Genomic DNA, 18,955 nt, shown 5'->3' on the forward strand with positions numbered 1-18,955 from the left:
TTATTTTATCCCAAGGCCAAGAAATACCATATCTATGCCATATCCTTTGAGATGTGTCCTTTTGGGCATTCTACAGATCTGGTCAGATTCTCCTGCATCTTGTAGATTGTACCCTATACCAGAGCACACTGACACTGGGGTTCATCATTGATACCTGGACTCCCCTAGGTATCTCGTTCAGCTCTTCAGCCTGTGGAACCAGGGTTCACAGTACAATTACTCTCAGTAAAACAATTTCCAGCTTTGGAGATCTGCTATTTCCAGAAATTTTGGTTGGTATCTACTAGTCCTGAGATGTATTGAAGCCAAGTATGTCTCTGCTCTTAAAAAAGGGTTCCAGTTGTATAGCAACATGACCCCTTAGGCCTTTTTTGTCTCCTTCAGTGGTCCTTGGTGTCAGTTAGGACACAACTGGTTTGGAAGAATCTGAGTGAGAAAGTGTTTGTTTGTAGGAACTCATCAGCCACTGCCACTGACTTTATGATGTACCGTTTGCAGTTGTTTCCATCTATTCAGAAGAGCCTGCCACCTGAGAGTATCTGCTATTGATCTCTTCTGCTTCCTGAAAACAGAAGTGACTTCCAGGCTGTCATTAATTTTGGATCCTGAGAATACTGTGCCAACCTCTCCCACTTCCAAATGCTCAGCAGTCGTTCTCCTTAAACTGCGCCTGAACTAGGAATCCAGAAGATGGTATAACAATATGCTAAATGTCTCCAGTCATCTCTCTAAATACGTCTAGACTGTGGCCTCCAGTGGAGTGGAGAGACACTTGAGATTGCTAAAAACATATTAGCTCAGGTGCCTCACGAATGTGGAGCAATCTAAGTGTGGCTCTGGAGCTTGGTTGGTGTCTCGAGATGTGCTCATTTTCAGGATGTGGTTTTACTGCTCTTCATTCGAACAAACCCATTTAAATTAGGTTGGGTACCTCGGTGCTCTGCTGCATTTTGAAGTGCACATGGGAAAGCACAGCTCACTGTGACCTGCTGAGAGTAACTGCCAGCATTCCCGAAATGGCTGTAGTCTCTGAAACAGGATTCAGCCCTTTTTTTGAGTCTTCAAAAACTTAACCTGCAGTGTTTGCCAGTGGAGAAGACAAGGTCCTCTAAGAAAAAGTCATGGGATTCAGAATAAAAAGGGCTGTCCTGTCATGACTGGTTTATGTCCTGGTTATTAGAATAAGAGGGCTTTTGCCTTTATCTTGCTGTTGTCCTGGGTTCAGCAGTAGCAGTCATGTTTAAATGTCGTGGTTTAAACCCAGTCAGGTAACTTGTTCACTCACTCCCAGTGAGTGGTGCCGAGCTGACAACAATCGAGGTCCGTGTCCCCCCCCCCACTGGGGTTCTCCCCCACTCCCGGAGGAACGGGGAGGAGGATCGAAAAAGTGCAACTCCCACGGGTTGAGACAAGAACAGTCCAGCAACCAATGTACACAAATCACCACCGCTACTATCAACTACAACAATGATAAGGGAAAATAACAAGGGAAGAGAATACGATACCACCGGCCAAGAAAACGAGTTCCACCCGGAAGCCCGTGTCCTTCCGGGTAACTCCCAGTCACCCCCCACCCCGGCCATGACGTGCTGTGGTATGGAATACCTCCCTGGCTAGCCCGGGTCAGGCGCCCCATCTCTGCTTCCTCCCGGCTTCCCCTCCTCCCTGGCAGAGCATGAGCCTCACAGAGTCCTTGGTCAGGGTAAACATCACTTAGCAACAACTGAAAACATCGACTTCACCAACACTGTTCTCAGGCTGGAAGTCAAAACACAGCACTGCACCAGCTACCACAAAGGAAAAAAAAACAACATGACTGCTACTGCTGAACCCAGGACAGCTGTGAGCACAGAGCAGCGTGATGACCTTCCCCTCCTGCTACTCTCCCCTCCACATCTCTCCCATCCAAGTGGGAGATGGGAAGAAAGAAGGAACCTCACATGAAAGATACTCATGCTACTGCAGGAGGTCTTGCTATACAGTGGCCCCAGATATGGGACAGAAGGTGCAGCACAGTAGCTCACTTGCAATGCACTAGGACAACATGACTCTTTCCATATTCACTCCCCTCTTTCTTTCTGGTCTTCTTGCCCTGTGGTGCTGCATCCATCACCATTTTCAGACCCCACATCAGGATGTCAGCCTGCATTTTGCCATTCACTGTGGTGTGGTGTTGTACCTCAGTGCTTGTCCCATTGGCCATGGCACCGCCACACCGGACTGCTCGGCTACCCCTCTCAGGCTTGTGTTTGTTCAGAGATGACTCATAGTCTTGATGCCCCCACATCACGGTTGCAAAGGATTGTGCAAAGGGACTCATTAAAAGTGCAGCAAAGACCTTGGCTAGGAAAAAGGAAATATTTGTTACACCTACAGCTATTCCGTGTGGCCCTCCTCTGCTTCCCGTATAAGATGTCCCCTCCAGGCATCTTTTAGGTACTGTTTTGGATACATATATGAAGGCAAGGAACATTTTGCTGTGGTGTGACAGACAGCCTCCCTTAGCGAAATCCAGACCTCTGAATCGCTCCATTACTTCTTGTCAGGAATGTGCTTAAGTAATTTGGTCTCGTTCGTTTTTAATTACCACAGATCTCACTCTGATCTCCTCATGAGTCTGATAGCAGGAAGGGAATTTAGCTGATAAGGATCACTGCCATCAGGGCAGCTGCTTGGCTTTTTAAATGGAAAATATTTATGGCAGTCAATGGGAGCAGTTTTCTCTCAAGTCTGAGCCCTTATGCACCTTATACCTGCACCCCTTATGGCTGGTATCCCTGGAAACCCTTAGTGTGGGGCTATACACAGTGTCTAATGGGGACCTCTTGGGGCCTGGCAGTGGGAGCAGGACTTGGCATTGTACTCCCACTGACACTACACTGCAGTCTGTTTTGGTGGCCACAACCAGGCTGTTCTGCCAGCCTGTCCATATGCTGCCTGTTTTACACCCAAATTAAAATCTGAATTTGGAGCCTTCCTTCCTTCCATGTCTCCTTCCCTTCCTCTCTTTTCACTTCTCTTCTTCCAAATACAACCCAAATACCTGGTTCAGAGTATGCCCTTGCTGTGCCCTGGTATGCTGATATGCTCTTCTCAGCAGAGTTAATGACCAAAAAAAGGGTTTAAAAGGTTGACATTTTGACCTAAAATTCTTTCTTAATATTAAATTTCTTACTCCACAGAATATGAGTTATTTTTTGCCATGAGAATAGGTTGTACCTTATCTCATAAATATCTGTTCATTTTAGTGGTGCTATGTGCATAATGAGCTAGAGTGAGAAAAATAGAGCTATTTAAAAAGGAGTTGAATTTGCCATATTCAATGGGAAGAATTGCTGGTAGGGTCATTCTTATAGTCAGCATTCAAATGTGTTATAACCAGCAAGATTTCTTTAGAAAGAAGACACAAAAAGTACTGATAATATGGAAGAACTTGATCAAGTACAGTGCCGTGAAGTTATTAAAGGCCCTGTTTAGCAAACCCCACCTTTACCTGGTGCCACTAAGGCGAGAGCAACTTCTTTGAAGCCAGAAATGTGCTTCAGTTTTGAGGTGAGGCGTGTGAGCGTGTGCCAAGTGTTAAAGAGTGCGAAAAGCTCCACTGACTTCAGAAAATAGACTGTCCTTAATTACAATGGACTTTGCTGGGGCCTGAGAGCAAAATTTGTCCTGATTTGTTGCTACCGGGCTGTGTTTGTTGAGTTTATTCTGACCCCTGTAATCTGCTCCTAGGGTATCACAGGAGGAGATATAGATCTTCCTGCTAACTGCAGTGCACTATAGACATGATTAGGGTAAATGACCTTTTTAAGGCTTGTAGGTTTCATAACACTTAAAGGCAATTTAAGTGATCTGCAGGAGTTTTCACATTCTGCTTTCATAACAGGAATATTGAAGGTTTTGAGTTTGATGTTCTCTTTGTCTGTGGTAAGATTGAGTATCCCAAGTGGGTACAAAGTGGGTCTGCTCCTAACCCTCTTGAACTCAGTGGATATCTGCAAATGTTATGACATATGGTGTATGCACATATATATGTGTGCAGATGGGTAATATAAAATGAATGTTATATGTCTGGGAAAACCCATGCACTGATGTTACAACCTTCTGACATAAAGATGCATCTGCTCATTGTCAATTAGATTTGTATTTAGACAAATTCTGTGTAGTCTTTGTGCTAAAGAATTGGTTCTGCTGGAGTTTTACTTAGATGAAGACTTGAAAATACGGGGATAGGTGTTAGTAGTTCTTTCATGTTTACATTATTGCACTTGTGGATGTGAATGTACATACAAATACTCTCATGAGAATGGTGCTATTTATTACACAGTTACATTTATTTATGTTATCTCAAAATAGTTTGTTATGTACTCCAAATATTTTATCATCACTACAGTGTCATTGTCTTCATGAATGTCATGGATGCATGTCAGAACTATTTTTCATAGGGTTTAAATAAGTCAAGACTTACAGCCTCTTGAAGCAAACATGTGAATCCTGACAACTCATCAGAGAAGGTTTTTTTTTTCCTTTTTTATTTGACATTCTCTGAGGATTATTTTCTGGTCTTATTAATGGGCTTTTAAATGATTGGGATTTTGTTGTTTCAACTGAAGAGGGATAGTATGGTGACATTAGTGTAGCTCCTAGGACTAGGCATTTATCCATTCTCATTTTTTCTTATGGCTTGAAAGCAATGGATCTTGTCTTCATCGACCTTGATGCACTAATATCTTTTTTTCATTTTAGGTGACATTTAGATGTTGCTTCTTTGGGTGTTCAGCTTGAAAGAAACAATGAGGTCAAGCTATTAATGGCTGCTGGTGTTTAACCATGTCATTTAGATCTAGCATATGCACATAGATATACTTACGTAGGGTGACAGATGTGCTGTAGGAAAGTACTATTTTGAGGCAATGTTCAAAAATGTATTCAGAAGATCTCTTCTTTCATTCCTCCATCCTTGACAATTGCAACCTTGAATTGTTCATACTGATCTGCTCCTTCATTCTGATTAACACTTTGCATTCTCTCCCCTTTTTTGGATGTTTGTATGGTTCCCATGAAACTGCTCAACATACAAGAGTCACATGTGGAAGGTTGTTCTCTCAAACCTAAGTACCAAAATGTGGATTCTTAGTTGTCAAGTTATCAGCATTATTCTCAAAGCCAAAACACAGCACTGCACCAGCTACTAGGAAGAAAAATAACTGTCCCACCTGAAACCAGGACATTAGTGGGCATGAAATCCAGCGAATCTAAGAATATGCTGTAGATTTGGCCCTTGGCCTGTCATGATGTGTTACCTAGGAATTAATGATGTCTGACAGAGGAAAGCGTAATATGACTGCCTCAGGAGCCACCTCCGACAAGAACAGTGAGATGTGCAAGAAGTAGATTTCAAAGTAATGATCTTCATATGGTCACTTTTGCATGTATGGCTTGCAGGACTGGGCAACTCAGTTTTACCTGAGTCTCTTTTGTATCCCTAGGCAAGATTTTATGTCTTTTCTGAACGGAAAAGGAAAGGTTTTCCTGCTAGAGTGCACTGGGGAGAGGACTGCTCTGAGGAACACCATGAAGCTGAGGAATTAATGCAAGGCTGTCATGTAACAAAGACGTTTAGCCAGCAGTGGTGTGCGTGGCACAGTTTGAGACTTGCTACTAAAAGGCTGTGATTTAGCAAACCACTCAAGCAGATGTTAATTCCTAGCCCTCATAGAGCATCCTGCTAATGCATGTTCCTAACTCAGGGAGGTGAGTCCTATTGATGGCGTTAAGTTTCTTGCCTGGATTGAGGCTTGAGGGTATATATTGCCATGGCATTTCTACCTGGAGGTTTTCCTGATGTGTATTGTTACCCTGAGAGAAACCCCAATTTCACTAATAATTTTTCTGTCTTTGCAGAAAAAGTCACACTGTTGGCTTTTTGAAGCACAGATTCTTTTAGGTAAATAGTTAAAAAAGCAGAAGAGTTTGCATTGAACCCACAGAGTTTAATTCCTGGAGAAGAGTTACCAGAAACTGCATATTGATGTGTGTAATGAGACTTCCAAGAGAGAGGTTGGCCTTTGTGTCTTTTGATGATTTCTTCACCCTACTGGTGTACATGATGTAATTAAATCAGTTAAACACAACTTCCTCTGAGTCACTGATTTCTCTTTCAACAGGAAAGCAGGTGGTAAGACCTTGAGATTTGCTATGGCTTGGTAGAGAGATGAGAGGGAAGCAATGTGTGTGTGCGTGCTGCACATGCAGAGGACATCTCAAATGGCATGAGAAGCCATTTACACTGACCTCTATGGTTTGCACCAACCTCTTTGATTGATTAGCAGTCAAAATAAGCCTGATAGAGTCAGTGAGGCCTTGAGAGCTACTCACTCATACCTTGAGGTATGTTTCCCGGTGCCGAGTCATAAAGATGGTTGGTGTAACACTGGCAGCAAATGTGCTTGCTAACCGCTTGGTGATCACTGCCTTCCTCCCCTCTGCACCACACTTTCATGAATGTATCGAGTAGTCCCATTCCGCATCTCTCAGTGTCCAAATGGTGAAGTAAAAGTGATTGTAAAACTATCCTATGTGCTGGGCCAGCTGAGGAAAATGGCACTGGCCTGTCAGAGAGGTGCAATGGAAAAAGCGTTGCTCTATCTTGTAATTTCTTGGATAAAAGGAAAATAATTTACTTTTATGAAAAAAAAGGGGTCTCTTCTCCAGGTCGCAGCAGCTTTCAGTGTGATTACATTTTAAACCTAAACAGCCTTGACAGACTTTTTTCTTAAATTAAGATTCAGTCTGGTTCCTGGTAACATGTTGGGATATAATGACTGAAGAAAACGAACATCAATTATTCACAGTCTATTGGAGAAGCCTTGTATAAATTATTCACAGAAGACATTCTGAAGCTGGCTGAGATTATAGGAAGCATTAATAATGAAGCAGTGATTTCCTCTTATCCCTTGGCTTTCTTTTTTTTTTTCCTCTCATCCCTTATTTTGGTTGGTCCTTGGTTCCATGTTGTGGGGACCCCGATGTCTCAGGGTATCTCTGAACAGATGCCTCTATGTGTTTGTCCTTGGCCACATCTTCCCCTCCAGGTTTATGGCATTTGTCTATTGAATCCAGCAGCTGTTCAAAGGAACAACTGTGTGATGCTGCCAACCTCATAATTCCTTTCTCAGCTATAGTTTTCACCTTTGCCCATGAGAAGCTGAGATAATTCAGCCCAGAGTCTTCCTACAGGAGGTGGCAGTACCTCACCTGAATGCCAAGCAGTGGGGTTTTGAATGAACAACGTAGGAATGAAGTGGGAAAAGATGGAAAGCCAGTGTTTGAGATTATTTTTTGCTGTGTGTTTTCTCTGATTTGTAGAAGAATTGATCAATTTCTACCACCTTCTAATGGCAAAATCCAGTCCTGTGTCTTTCTTTAAATTATAATGTATTGAGAAGCAGGGAGACACAGAAGGATACACATGAACATGCACATGCTCAGTGGCAATAGAAGAGCTGAAATAGTTTTAGGTTATCATAAGTAAGAAATGTCTGGAGAAGAATGTCTGCTGAGAAGAGTGAATAGAAGTACTGGGTCCAAGTGGCATGGGATGGGAAGCTAGCTGAGGGAAGGTGTAAGACTGAGCAGCCAGTGCTGCATAAAGGAGGAAAGCAGTTGAATATATTATAGACTTGGTGTTGAAGGATGCAGGACATTGAGGGAGCTTTGGTTCTTCTTCTGGTGAAATAACAAATATTTTGATCCCTCTTACAGCATGGTAATATCTGGAAGAAATGATTCTATATGATTCTATGATATTCAACAGGAAGAAACACTCCAGAAGAAGGTTTTAGACCTTAGAGGGTCAAGTAGTCATATACATGTGAAGATCACAGCTGTTAGTCCAGCTGTGTTCATGATAAGCCTGTCCTGACCCCCAGCGTCAGAAAGTTAAGCAATGTGAGACTGTGAGGGTGGGCTACTAGAAGAGAAATGTGCCAACTAACATTAACCCTAGTCCACCAAGATCACTAGAAGGCCACAGCTGTAAAAGTCAGAACAAGACCATGGAACCTTCCAGTCAAAGGGCAAATGAGGCAAGCTTGTTTATGGTCTGTTTTGCCCTCTGGGGAGCTGTTTCCATGTCTGTAAAGTGACTGTAAAGTGCTATCAGATCTGTAATGTATTGCAAGCACTCCTTGGAAGTGGTTATGCAGTGAGCAGGGCTCCTGGTTTTAGGGTGCCTCATGTGTGTCCCAGGAGGGAGGTAAGATACCATCGCTCTCAACTCAGAGTTTTAAGAGCGGAGGGATTAATTAGATTCTCTAGTTTGAGCTTGCAGGCCATCAAAATGCATCCAGTTAGGCTGATATTGAGGCTGATAATTTGTATTTGGCATGAGCTTTCCTTCCATATGGTGTCCAGTTATAGCACAAATTACTTGAGAGAAAAGGGTCCATCGCATGCCATGACAGATTGTTCAGGCAATCAGTCATTCTTCCTCTTAAAAATGTGTGCATTATTTCCAGTGTGAATTTGTCTGGGTTCAGCTTCCAGAAGGTGGCAGTTCTCATGCAGTTCTCAGCTTGCTTAAAGAGTCCAGTGGGATCCTTTCTTTTCTCCCGCTGGAGGTGGTTACATATTACTCAAGTTGACTCTCACTCTTCTTTTGATAAACTAAACTAAGCATTAACTAAACTAAGCATTAAACTAAGATCTCTCCCTGCAAGACATTCTCCCTGATTTTAAAAGCATTTAACTCTTAAAAATGCCAAATCACAACTATATTAAGTATTAGAGGAATCTTCTTGCCTGCAATACGCGTGTTCCATCCTACACATCTCTACCTTCACCTGTAAACATATCCACAGATCTCATTAGTACCTTTTTGCACATGTTGACAGTAGAAGCTCCTGATGAATGGTGGGTTCACTCCGACCCTCAGGCTTGCTGCTCTCCAGGATACATCAGCCTTCTGCAGGCAGGGCCACACTCTGCCTTCAGTGGCTTGTCTTTAACTGGTTCTGTTAAAACACTCTGACTTTGAGTGAGCTCAGCCTTGACAGTAGCCTCTTTTCCACCAATTTTAATACTGCTTTTCTATTTGCTTGTAGGTTGTTGATAGAAATGTGGACAGCCGCCAAACTCAGTCCTGGGACAGGCAGAACTTCCCCTTTCCTCCCTGCTCAGGGATGGTTTCCCATCAACAGCCCGGTCTGAGATTTGTTACTCAGGCAGTTCTTAATCCATTTAAGATGTGCCTCACTAGTATTGTGCAGTACTACCTTCTTCATCAAAATGACAATACTTCTAATACGAAGTTAACCGTATTAGAAACCCTAAATCTATTACATCCACTCAGTCACCTTTATCAAGTGACTTGTAATCCTTTTAAAGAATGAAATGAGGTCTGTTTGACAAGGCTTATACAATGGTTTCCGTGGGTATTACTGTAGCTGTTGTTAATTTTTTATGAAGTAAATCCTTCTCTTTTGCATGCATATACGGATGTGTGTGACTGCCTTTGGCAGTATCTAACAGTATTTACAACATCTTTTGTGAGTAGACTGGTTGTCTGTACAAACCATACCATGTTTTATTTTAATTCTGTATTTACTTTAAGAAAGCTACAGCTTTAAATCACCAATGATTGCGTTGGCTTCAGTGGAGCTACTGAAGGCATTGGTGTACCCAGCACTGCTGTATCTTGTGCTGTTCCTAACTGCCTCTGAATGTGTTCTTCCAGTTTTAAAAATGCTCATGGTGGGGCAAGTCATGAAACCTTTTAATGTGTCTCACAGAAAGAAGATCAAATTCAGTCTTCACAGTGTGCCTTGCTCTGTGTAAGCTGGTGTGTAGCACCCAAACTGGTATTTGGAACGTGTAATAGGGAAGTTTGAAGTCAGGGAGGGACTGGGAATAGCAATGTCCAAACAGGATAAATAGTGTTGATACTGGAAAAGATTTTCAGGATTGCATATGTGATTTAGCAGCTTTAGTTCTGTTTTCTGAAACTGAGTATCTTAATAGAGATGTTTTCTCTGAAAATTAAGCATCAAAGGCTTAGACAAATGGGTTCTGGGACTGGGGTCAAATGGTGTTCACAAAGGCTACCTCTAAACCAGGAGACTAATTGTTCCTCTGGAATCTGAAGCAAGAGGGAGAGTTTAGTGGAAAACAAATCAGAGCACACACCTAAAATGCATGATTTAGATTCCTGAAACTTCACATTCCACCTTAACCTCCTATGAGTGGTGATGCTGCCCTTCCTTTGAGAGCATCCTGCATGACAACCTCACAAGCACAGTGGTGCTGCTGTAATCTCAATCATTTCTGTGGACAGATAGTCGCTTTGGATCTGTGCTCAGCTATGTCTTAATGAGGTGGAGCAGCCATTATCAAGTTGAAGCTCCAGTGCCCTGGGATGGATCATCTGTCTGTGCCCTGTCCCCTGCAAGTGCCCCTGGCCCATTGCAGGAGACATCTGCTCTGTAGCATCCCTCTGGGCACAGCCACAATCTGCCCATCTCTGGCTAGGATAGACTCCTGAATTGATACTGTTTAGATTAAAGAGTGTTTGTCCTGGTCTTTGGTCAGCCCTGTTGCTGGAAGAGCAAGCTGCATGGCACTAGAAGAGGAGACCATCTCCGTGCTCATCACACACCTTGTTTCCCTTCATCCCCTTCCAGCCACTGCTGACCACATGGAATGAGACGAGACGATGCATCTGTTCCAATGTTGAAAGTAGTTCGTGTTGCCATTAGGCATGTTTAGCCCCAAATTGAACTTGGCAAGCAGCTGGCATACTCAGGGCTAGTTTGCTTGCAGATGCGTGTGTTTTGATGGGAAATGCTGCTGCTTTTGAAATACAGTTGTTAGGAAAGGGAAAGGAGGTAATTTCCCATCTAAATAAGACTCATCTCTGACCTGGAAGATGAGCCATGGATGGCGGTGTCCTGCATGGTATCCTGCCTGATCTGTTCAACTCTTTTTATTCTCTGAAATGATCAGGCTGCAAGGAGTTAAAAGGTATCAGTTCAGTTAAAACAATAATCTGTGCTCAAGCTCACTGCATTTGAGGAGGAAGCTCTACTGCCTTCTGCATCTTCATTACGGCAGCAAATCACTCGCAGTTACTGAGTCTTTATTACAAATTCACTAATCTGGAACGTGTGGTTAGGCATCACTCTCCCATTTTTTGCTATTTAGCTTTCTTAAAAAAGGATGTTGAAACTGTTAAAGAATTCAAATATGTTATGGAGAGCTTGCTTTTTTACTTCCCTTCCTCATGGCTTCTTCTTTCCCTTCAAAAGAGAAAAAGAAAGCAGGATAATATATATTTTTATATATATATATATATATATATGTAAAATAATGCTGCAGCAGTGCGTCAGGACACCTTCATGCATTTAGGAAAGAAGTTGTACAATGTGTGGTCTCAGTTCAGATGCACGGGGAAGTGCTTCTATTTCTCTCCAGGTCTCTGAAGAAAGCTTCCTTACCAACTCCAGCTGCCAATACAGCCTATGGCTTGAGCTGGGTCACAAAGGGACCCCAGTAGGATGTTAGCTGCGTTGTGTATCATGTGCTACTGCCTACAAAGCACCATTTGCCCCATCTGAGGGTGGATTTTTTGCCTGTCTGTCAGTCTTTTACAGATATCCATTGCAGTAGGATTTCTGTGTGCATTCCTGCCGCAGCACTCATCCCCATCCTGCCCTCTTTCCTTCTTGGTCCATCACCAGTGAGCCAAAAGGTTAGAAAACCAGATTTGTTGGCTTGAAGTCCACTGGTTTAAATTCAAAGTATGGTGATATGACCGAGAGAGGAAAATGACCCTTGGCAGATCTTTCCAGCAAAATGGGCCATTATCTACATTCCAGTGCTGCCCATCAAGGGCAATTACACAAAGAAGTGCTGTGGGCACTGGCACAGAAATGGGAACCTGAACTGCAGCTAGATTCAGATGGAAATTGGTGTTAAGAAGCCATGACTTTACTATAAAGTCCTTACAATGAAGTACTTTCTGCAGTTAGGTAAACATCAGCACATCTATGGAACCTGTATGCTGGGACTTCAGTGGGTGTCAGTTCTTTTGGACCAGTTTCATCACTTTGCCTAGCAGTCTCTCCTACAGTTTCTCAGCCCAGTGACTTCACACCTCCCAAAGGGAGTGTATGAAATACCTGTTACCACATAATGTGGCATGTCTGGAACAGTAAAAAATCCCACTGTTTCATGGGATGCGATTTGTGTGCATTGCTCTGGATCCTGCTTTGGCTAGACCGTCAAAGTTAAGTTAAAAAGCAATATAGGAAATACTGTGTGCTGAAGAAAGCTCTCATTTGCCTTCTATCGGGGATGTTCAGCCTTAAAGGGGGCTAAAATCTTGTTTTGCCAGCAGAGACAAGCTGCAAATCAGGAGCCATCATTTGGGATTTGGGATCATGCACTGGTGAGCATCTCAATTTTGCAGGCAGTGTTGTTGTGTTCCTGGGATTGGGGCATTCCTATTTGGTTCCCTTAAGTGTCGGTTCACTCTCAAATAATTGAGCAGCAAAAGATTAATGGAAATTAATAGGGATTAATTTGTCCATTCACATGTTGCCAACGATTGTATCCCCAGCTTTCTCCTGTGCCTCTGGTGAGTACCTGGAGTTGAAGAACCAGGCATGCAGCAAATGTGCAGAGGGGACCTACTCGCTGGGCAGTGGGATCAAGTTTGATGAGTGGGATGAGCTGCCAACAGGATTCTCCAATGTGGCGACGTTCATGGACACGGCGGTTGGCTCAGCAGAGAATAAAGCTGACAGCTGCAACAAGTAAGAAGTGTTGTTAGCATCTGGGTGAGGCAGCCGTGGGTAAACCTGAGGCAGCTCAGCAGCACAAAGCCAACTTAATGACATATCTAAGGTCTCCAGAGGGTAACAAGCTCTACTGATGGCAAACAAGAGTGGCTAGGAAGTGAAATCTGTAGCCATCTCTTTGCTGTCATCGTGGTCTCCTTGGGCTCATCAGCAGCTACTGAGTCTAAGACCAGCCTGAGGCAGCTCTCATTTGTAGCTGGAGAGCACCTGGGTCACAGTATAGTAAATGTGGCTAAAAGGCAATTTCACAGCCTAGTTAGAGACTCATGGTGGTTGCTGAAGGCTGTTTCTGAGTGTAATTGAAAGTATATTGAACCTGTGGATAATAAACCTTTCATATGTTGGTTGGGTCCTACATTTCTAGTACTATATTTTCCATGCTTAGTTTTAATGAAAAGTATTATATTTATATGAAAAACAAATGGGACTCCAGTAATAAAGTTATAAATTCACTGCCATTAGCTGTAGGATTTCGGCTTCTTTATTGAATAATAAAAAAAAGTATATTAAGTATATATAAAATATACAAAGTATATCTATATAAGTAGATTAAGTATAAGAAAAGTCTCCTAAGGGTCTGTGATCTCAGCTGAGGCTCATTTTGTTTATGTTCATCAGCTCTTCATGGACACCTCGAGGGAACTACATAGAGTCGAACAGGGATGATTGTACAGTTTCTCTCATCTACGCTGTGCACCTGAAGAAATCGGGTTCTGTCTTCTTCGAATACCAGTATATTGACAACAACATCTTCTTTGAGTTTTTTGTAAGACCCTTTATATGGTGAATCCAACCTATCTACCATGTGCTGGGATTTTTCCATTAGGGGTCATGACTGTCCCTGTTAGTCCAGCCTTTTACAAGGCAGCTGTTGATGATAGAAGCATCAGTTTGAGAGTGTTTGACTTGAGATGCCTTTGAAGGGCCTTGACATTCAAAAAGACTTCTTCCAAGGTAGACATACAGAACCTGAGGTGCTCCAAGACATGAGTCTTTAGCTTTAGTTTTAGGTCAATTTGGGTCACAGCAATTAAGATGAAAAGAAAAGCAGGAGAAGAGACAAAAGTGTGATCCTTAAAAACAATCAAAACCCAGAAACAACAATTCTCCAAAGAGATTTAGGAGTAAAAATTCAGAGGATTTTCAGTAGGAATTAGGCTCTAAGGATGTGTCTATGCTGTGAAATGGAGGGGCTGGGCATCGTTACTTCTGAAATGGGAGCAGCCTGGCTGGGCTTACACCATGCTCTACCCAAGTTACTAAACCAGTCTGATCAGCAGTGACTGGAATGGGAAAGGCAACCTCGCTCTGCCCAGGTGGGTGGTCTGGCTGGGATCCAGGGCGCTGGAGCATCCCCACCACCAGGCTCTGCATCGTGTGTAGATGCCCCGTGTTAGGAGATGCTTTGGAAGGTTCTGCCAACACCTGCATTGCTTTCCTTGGCATGTTGTTGTTCCTGTGGCATGTCCCATATCTACTATTTGGGACAGAAAAAAAACTAACAGGGATTCAACTCAGAGCAGGAGATGACTGTGAATTTTCAGTCTGCTCTGTTACTGCCTCTGTATCTGTCTGGTGAGCTCTGGTTTTCATCTGGAAAGCATAGCTTATGGTACCTCACAGGAGTGAGAAGCCTTAGCTGATGTTGGTTAATATTTCTTGAAGCCTGGTGATAGTGCAAATTATCCTTATCCTTAGTAGAGATGGGAAAGGAAGACAAAAATAACCTGCTGGAGGCACCTTCTTACTGCTACATCAGTGCAATAGTCTGTTGTTGCACTATGATAAAGACAGTGCAGGCAATATTATTTAGCCATTTCAGGTTAGACTATCCTGTCTTCTTCATGGGGAGAAGGCGGCAAATATATTTTCTGCTGTCAGATGAATGTACCGGGATTCTGAATCCTAGCTCTGGTTGCTTGACTGACTGATCTGCTCCTGCAGTGAGCAAATATTGTTTCTCTGAGCACTAGCTTTGAAATTGGCTTTTTAATTATTATTTTTATCCATATCCCACTCATCCACCTCCTTAAATTTATCATTCCTTGTTCAAGAAGCAGTGAGTGGTGCAGTCCTTATAGAAATGCCCATGCAAATAATTCCTAGTCAGCCAGAGTATTTTGAGGAGTTTCCTGAAAATATTGAGGTTTATTTTATGGTTAAATAAACCATATTTTACACTCCTCTAAAAGTCCATTTTTTTTTTTCTCCAGCATGTCTTTGTGCTTAAATATATTTAACAGCAACTCTAGCTCTGGATAGTAGCATTTCCATGGCAGCGGCTTGCTGGGAAATGACAAAGTCTTTGGGCTTTTGAGGCGCAAGTGGCTGCACTGCTGATGTGAGGTTAGAGAGGAGATGTCCTCAAACTGGGAAGCAAGTGTGGATGCTTCTTATTAGATACTCACTGCATCTGCAGCCTGCCCTTCCCAGGCTCTTTTTACATACTGAAGCCCTTTACACTTTATAAGAAGAGATTATATATTCTTATCTTGTTTCTGCAGATGGGAACTGCAGCACAAAGATGCTGGAGCTCAGACTGTGCAAGATAATTAGGTATCTACCTTGTACTTAGGTGCCTCTTCTCACCTCTTTTCCTCAGTGCTGTTGATATAGGTGGGAATTAAGAGCACAGATGCTTTGGAGGATGTGGGGTTATGTGACTTGTTTCAGACTTAACATGGAACAACTTTGAGGAGAATGCTTGAGCCCAGGTCTTCTGAAAGTGCTGAACTGGCCTTTCTCCCTGGTTGGAATAAAGCTGAGTAATTGAACTTGTCCTCAAAGGGACTTGATACTGCTTATTCAGAGATGACAGTTTCAAGATGAAAGAATTTGACCACTGTGAAGGTATTCACCAAATCCTACTGAGCTGTGCTGGACCTGGGCAAGGGTCAGTCAGCCTCACATTTCTGCCAGGGCAGACTCCCCATGGCATATTGACTCCCCCTTGATCAGGTCACTCTCATCCCTAGTGAGGTCGGGTGGTAGGGAACCAAAGACATAGCAGATATTTGCTGCAGAGAAAGCAGTTTGTCTTCCAGCTTTGGTCCATCCACTTCTACCTCCCTGTAACTTAGAAGCCCATGGCCTCCAGATTTTGCAGAACTGGGTCTTGGTGGGCTCAGGGGAAGAAGGCAGCCAAAACAAGGTACTCAGCATCCAAGTCTGACCTCAAACCGAGAAGATAAGGCTGAGATCTTATCCTCCTGCTCTTCTTTCCATCTGCATCAGAAGTGGTCACAGTGGAGACATTGTTAAGCTGCTATCAGGTTTTGAAATTTGGGGTGGGGTTTTTGTATTTCCACAAGTAAGGCAGCTCTGTCCTATATAAGTAGACAAGAGGAACAAAGCTAAATCTTATCATTCCCAGCCAGCAGTCATTACACTGATAGGGGTATGTGCCTGATTGTGGTCATTGATCTTGTGTTTTTATTAACAGATACAAAATGATCAGTGCAAAGAGATGGAGTCCACAGCAGACAAGTGGGTGAAGCTAACAGACAACGGGGAATGGGGCTCTCATTCTGTAAGTGAGCAAAAAGTTCCTTCATGAAGCCTTTTTCCAGTACTAAATGTCTTCGATCTCTTCTGAGCAGATAGCAAACCAGGACCAGACACTGTGAATGCATTTGAAGGAGAACAGCTTTCTTAGTACTGAGGGCAAAGCCACCGAGATCTCTAAGGGGCTGCTCCCAAAGCAAATGATACAGATGCAAGACTTTATATTGATTTCCCAGGGCTTTAAATCAAGTGCTTTATGAGGTTAAATAGATTTATGGAAATCTGCATGCCAGAGTCACTCTGCATGATTGTAATTGAAATCTTCTACAACAGTTGTTTGCTCATGAGAACACAAATTACTCTCTGTTGCTCAGCAGAGCGGTGTGTGTATGTGAAGGCAGATAAGATGGGCATTTTACTCCCAAGTGTGTGTAGAATAGCTGGACTGCACCCAGCTTGTGCTCCGTGGTGGATTACTGGGCTGGAAAGCAAGCTGACAGCACCAGGGTGGCTGCTGCAGCTCTGATATGAGCATGTCCACATTGGGAGCAGCAGCACTTTGGCTGGCTTGTGACCCAGCTAGCTGAGTTTGCTTGGTGCACACCAACTCATTAGCTCATGGTGATGCTTGGCTTCCACTGCACTATCATACCCTAATTCCCAAAGCCAGCCATAGGTGACATTGTGCCAGAAGAAAAATGCTCCTTGCGGGCATAGACAGCAGCCTGGTCTCTGTTTGCCATGGTCTGCTTAGCCTCCTGGAGAAGAAACCATATTCCAGTGCCAGCTCTGGTTGTCAGTGCCTGTTGGCTCAGGTGCAAACCCATGAGAGTCACATCAGGAAGCAGGAGAGCTGGGTGAGGAGAGGTGAGTGACACAGGTTGAGAGGTAGATCCAAGGCCAGGGCATCAACTTCGGTGAACTGAGAGGTGTAACACTGTCTGCATGGGCGATGATGCCATCTGGTATCATCATCTGGGATGTTCTATTGGCTATGAGGGTTGCTTGGATGCCTGGATGAAATGTAGACGCATGACCCAGGTGAGATGCATGTTCTGTCTCTCCTCAAGGCTTTTTTCTGCACTGCAAGTCATGTCACGGTGACTTCTCTGAGCCCAGTTTTCCAGCTACTTCAGCCCTTGCTTTCAGCATCTTGGTCCTGCTCACCAGAGCTGATATTGGGTATCTCTACACCACATAATGAGATGTTTGGTTCAATACGGTCCCAGTTCTGCTGTTACCTGTGGTAACCCAGCCCCCATGGATAGTAGCTGTTTAGGGAGTGGAAGTTGCAACATGCTATATTTCCACTTTGCTGATTTTTTTGGACTGTATTATGAGTGAACAAAACCTGTGGTCCTGCCAGGCCTGATGTAAATCTCATTATCCTGAACCCTTATGCTAGAACAGTTTATCCCTCTCCTTGTATGAAAACACAGGACCTTCAGGCCAGTATCACTGTGTTGGCAGTAGGCATCTTGTACTGGACTAGTAGATACGGCACAGCTTTGCAGGCCAGGCAGGATCTTGGTGAACCTGCTTCTTACAGTGAATAGAGTGATACTGAGGTTACAGAAGCCAATGGGCAGCAGCAGTGCTGCTGGAAGAAGTGGTCCTACCTTCTTCCTGATCCTTATCCCAGCCATAGTGCCACCAATCCACTACCCTTCCTGTGCAGCCCAGGAATCATGCAGCCACTTGCTGAATCACGCTGTCAAGACAAGTAGGTCAAGGCAGTTGGAAACTGGGTTATTCTCTGCATCTTATATGCTGTTCAGGGTCAGAAGTGAGCAGGAAGGATGGGACTGCTGCTGGGGAGATTTGTGGTTTGTGCCTGGCTGACTGATCATGATGCTGTGGTGTTAGATGCAGGCAGACCTTTATAAAGCTTATAAACTGGAATTTTGAACTTTGGGTCGAGTTGGGTTTCTTTATAAAAGTGTATCTCAAGGCTTTAAAAACAAACTGATTTGCTGTTTCTGAACATAAAGCTAAAGATTAAAGCTCCTGAGTGCCAGGGGTAGCTGGATAAAAGCAGGAACAGCTTTTTCCCAGTTCTGCTCACAGCAAGGTCAGAAACAGCTCTTGGTGTTTTTCCACAAAACTGGGGTGTTGAGAAGCTCCTTTATAAAGCACACTTTCACACTCCTCAATGTCTCTGCAGCATCTGCCTAGCTGTCTTCCCATTACTTCTTGACTCACTAAGCAGCTTAGGAAAAGCCAGGATTGCTGCTAGGATGCAAGAAATCTGAGTAATGGAAGTAAGAAATAAAACAGCTTCTTGGTGAGGGGATGTCTGCTAACTGCTGTGGGTGTTGTTGCAGGTATCTCTGAAATCGGGTAGCAATATATTATACTGGAGAACAACAGGGATTCTCATGGGGTCCAAAGTAGTAAAACCAGTTCTGGTGAAAAACATCACAATTGAAGGTAAGTGATATTTGCCTTTAAGGTCTTATCTTGTTCTTTCATCACAGTGTTTGCTAAATACTATTTCTACTGGAGTGCCTACAGTACCAGAGTGTCTTTTTTTAAGCCCCTTGTCCTCTGTCTTGTCCTCTAAAGTGTAGAAAAAAGAACAGCAAAACTTCAGT

General features: G+C 43.4%; 1 protein-coding gene across 1 annotated transcript in view; it reads left to right on the forward strand.

Annotated features, from left to right (window-relative positions):
• The window catches only part of ELAPOR2 (endosome-lysosome associated apoptosis and autophagy regulator family member 2), a 103,678-nt gene that overhangs the window by 53,451 nt on the left and 31,272 nt on the right, over positions 1–18,955 (forward strand). Inside the window, exons 3-6 of the mRNA XM_061467266.1 lie at positions 12,617–12,812; positions 13,476–13,623; positions 16,300–16,386; positions 18,686–18,791. Of these exons, the coding sequence (XP_061323250.1) occupies positions 12,617–12,812; positions 13,476–13,623; positions 16,300–16,386; positions 18,686–18,791 (537 nt within the window). The remainder of the gene's footprint in view (positions 1–12,616; positions 12,813–13,475; positions 13,624–16,299; positions 16,387–18,685; positions 18,792–18,955) is intronic.

This window comes from Pezoporus flaviventris, unplaced genomic scaffold (assembly GCF_033815535.1).
Source record: "Pezoporus flaviventris isolate CSIRO_AGI_PZ_B2104156 unplaced genomic scaffold, CSIRO_AGI_Pfla_v1 ptg000045l, whole genome shotgun sequence".
In the NCBI taxonomy this organism is placed as follows: domain Eukaryota; kingdom Metazoa; phylum Chordata; class Aves; order Psittaciformes; family Psittacidae; genus Pezoporus; species Pezoporus flaviventris.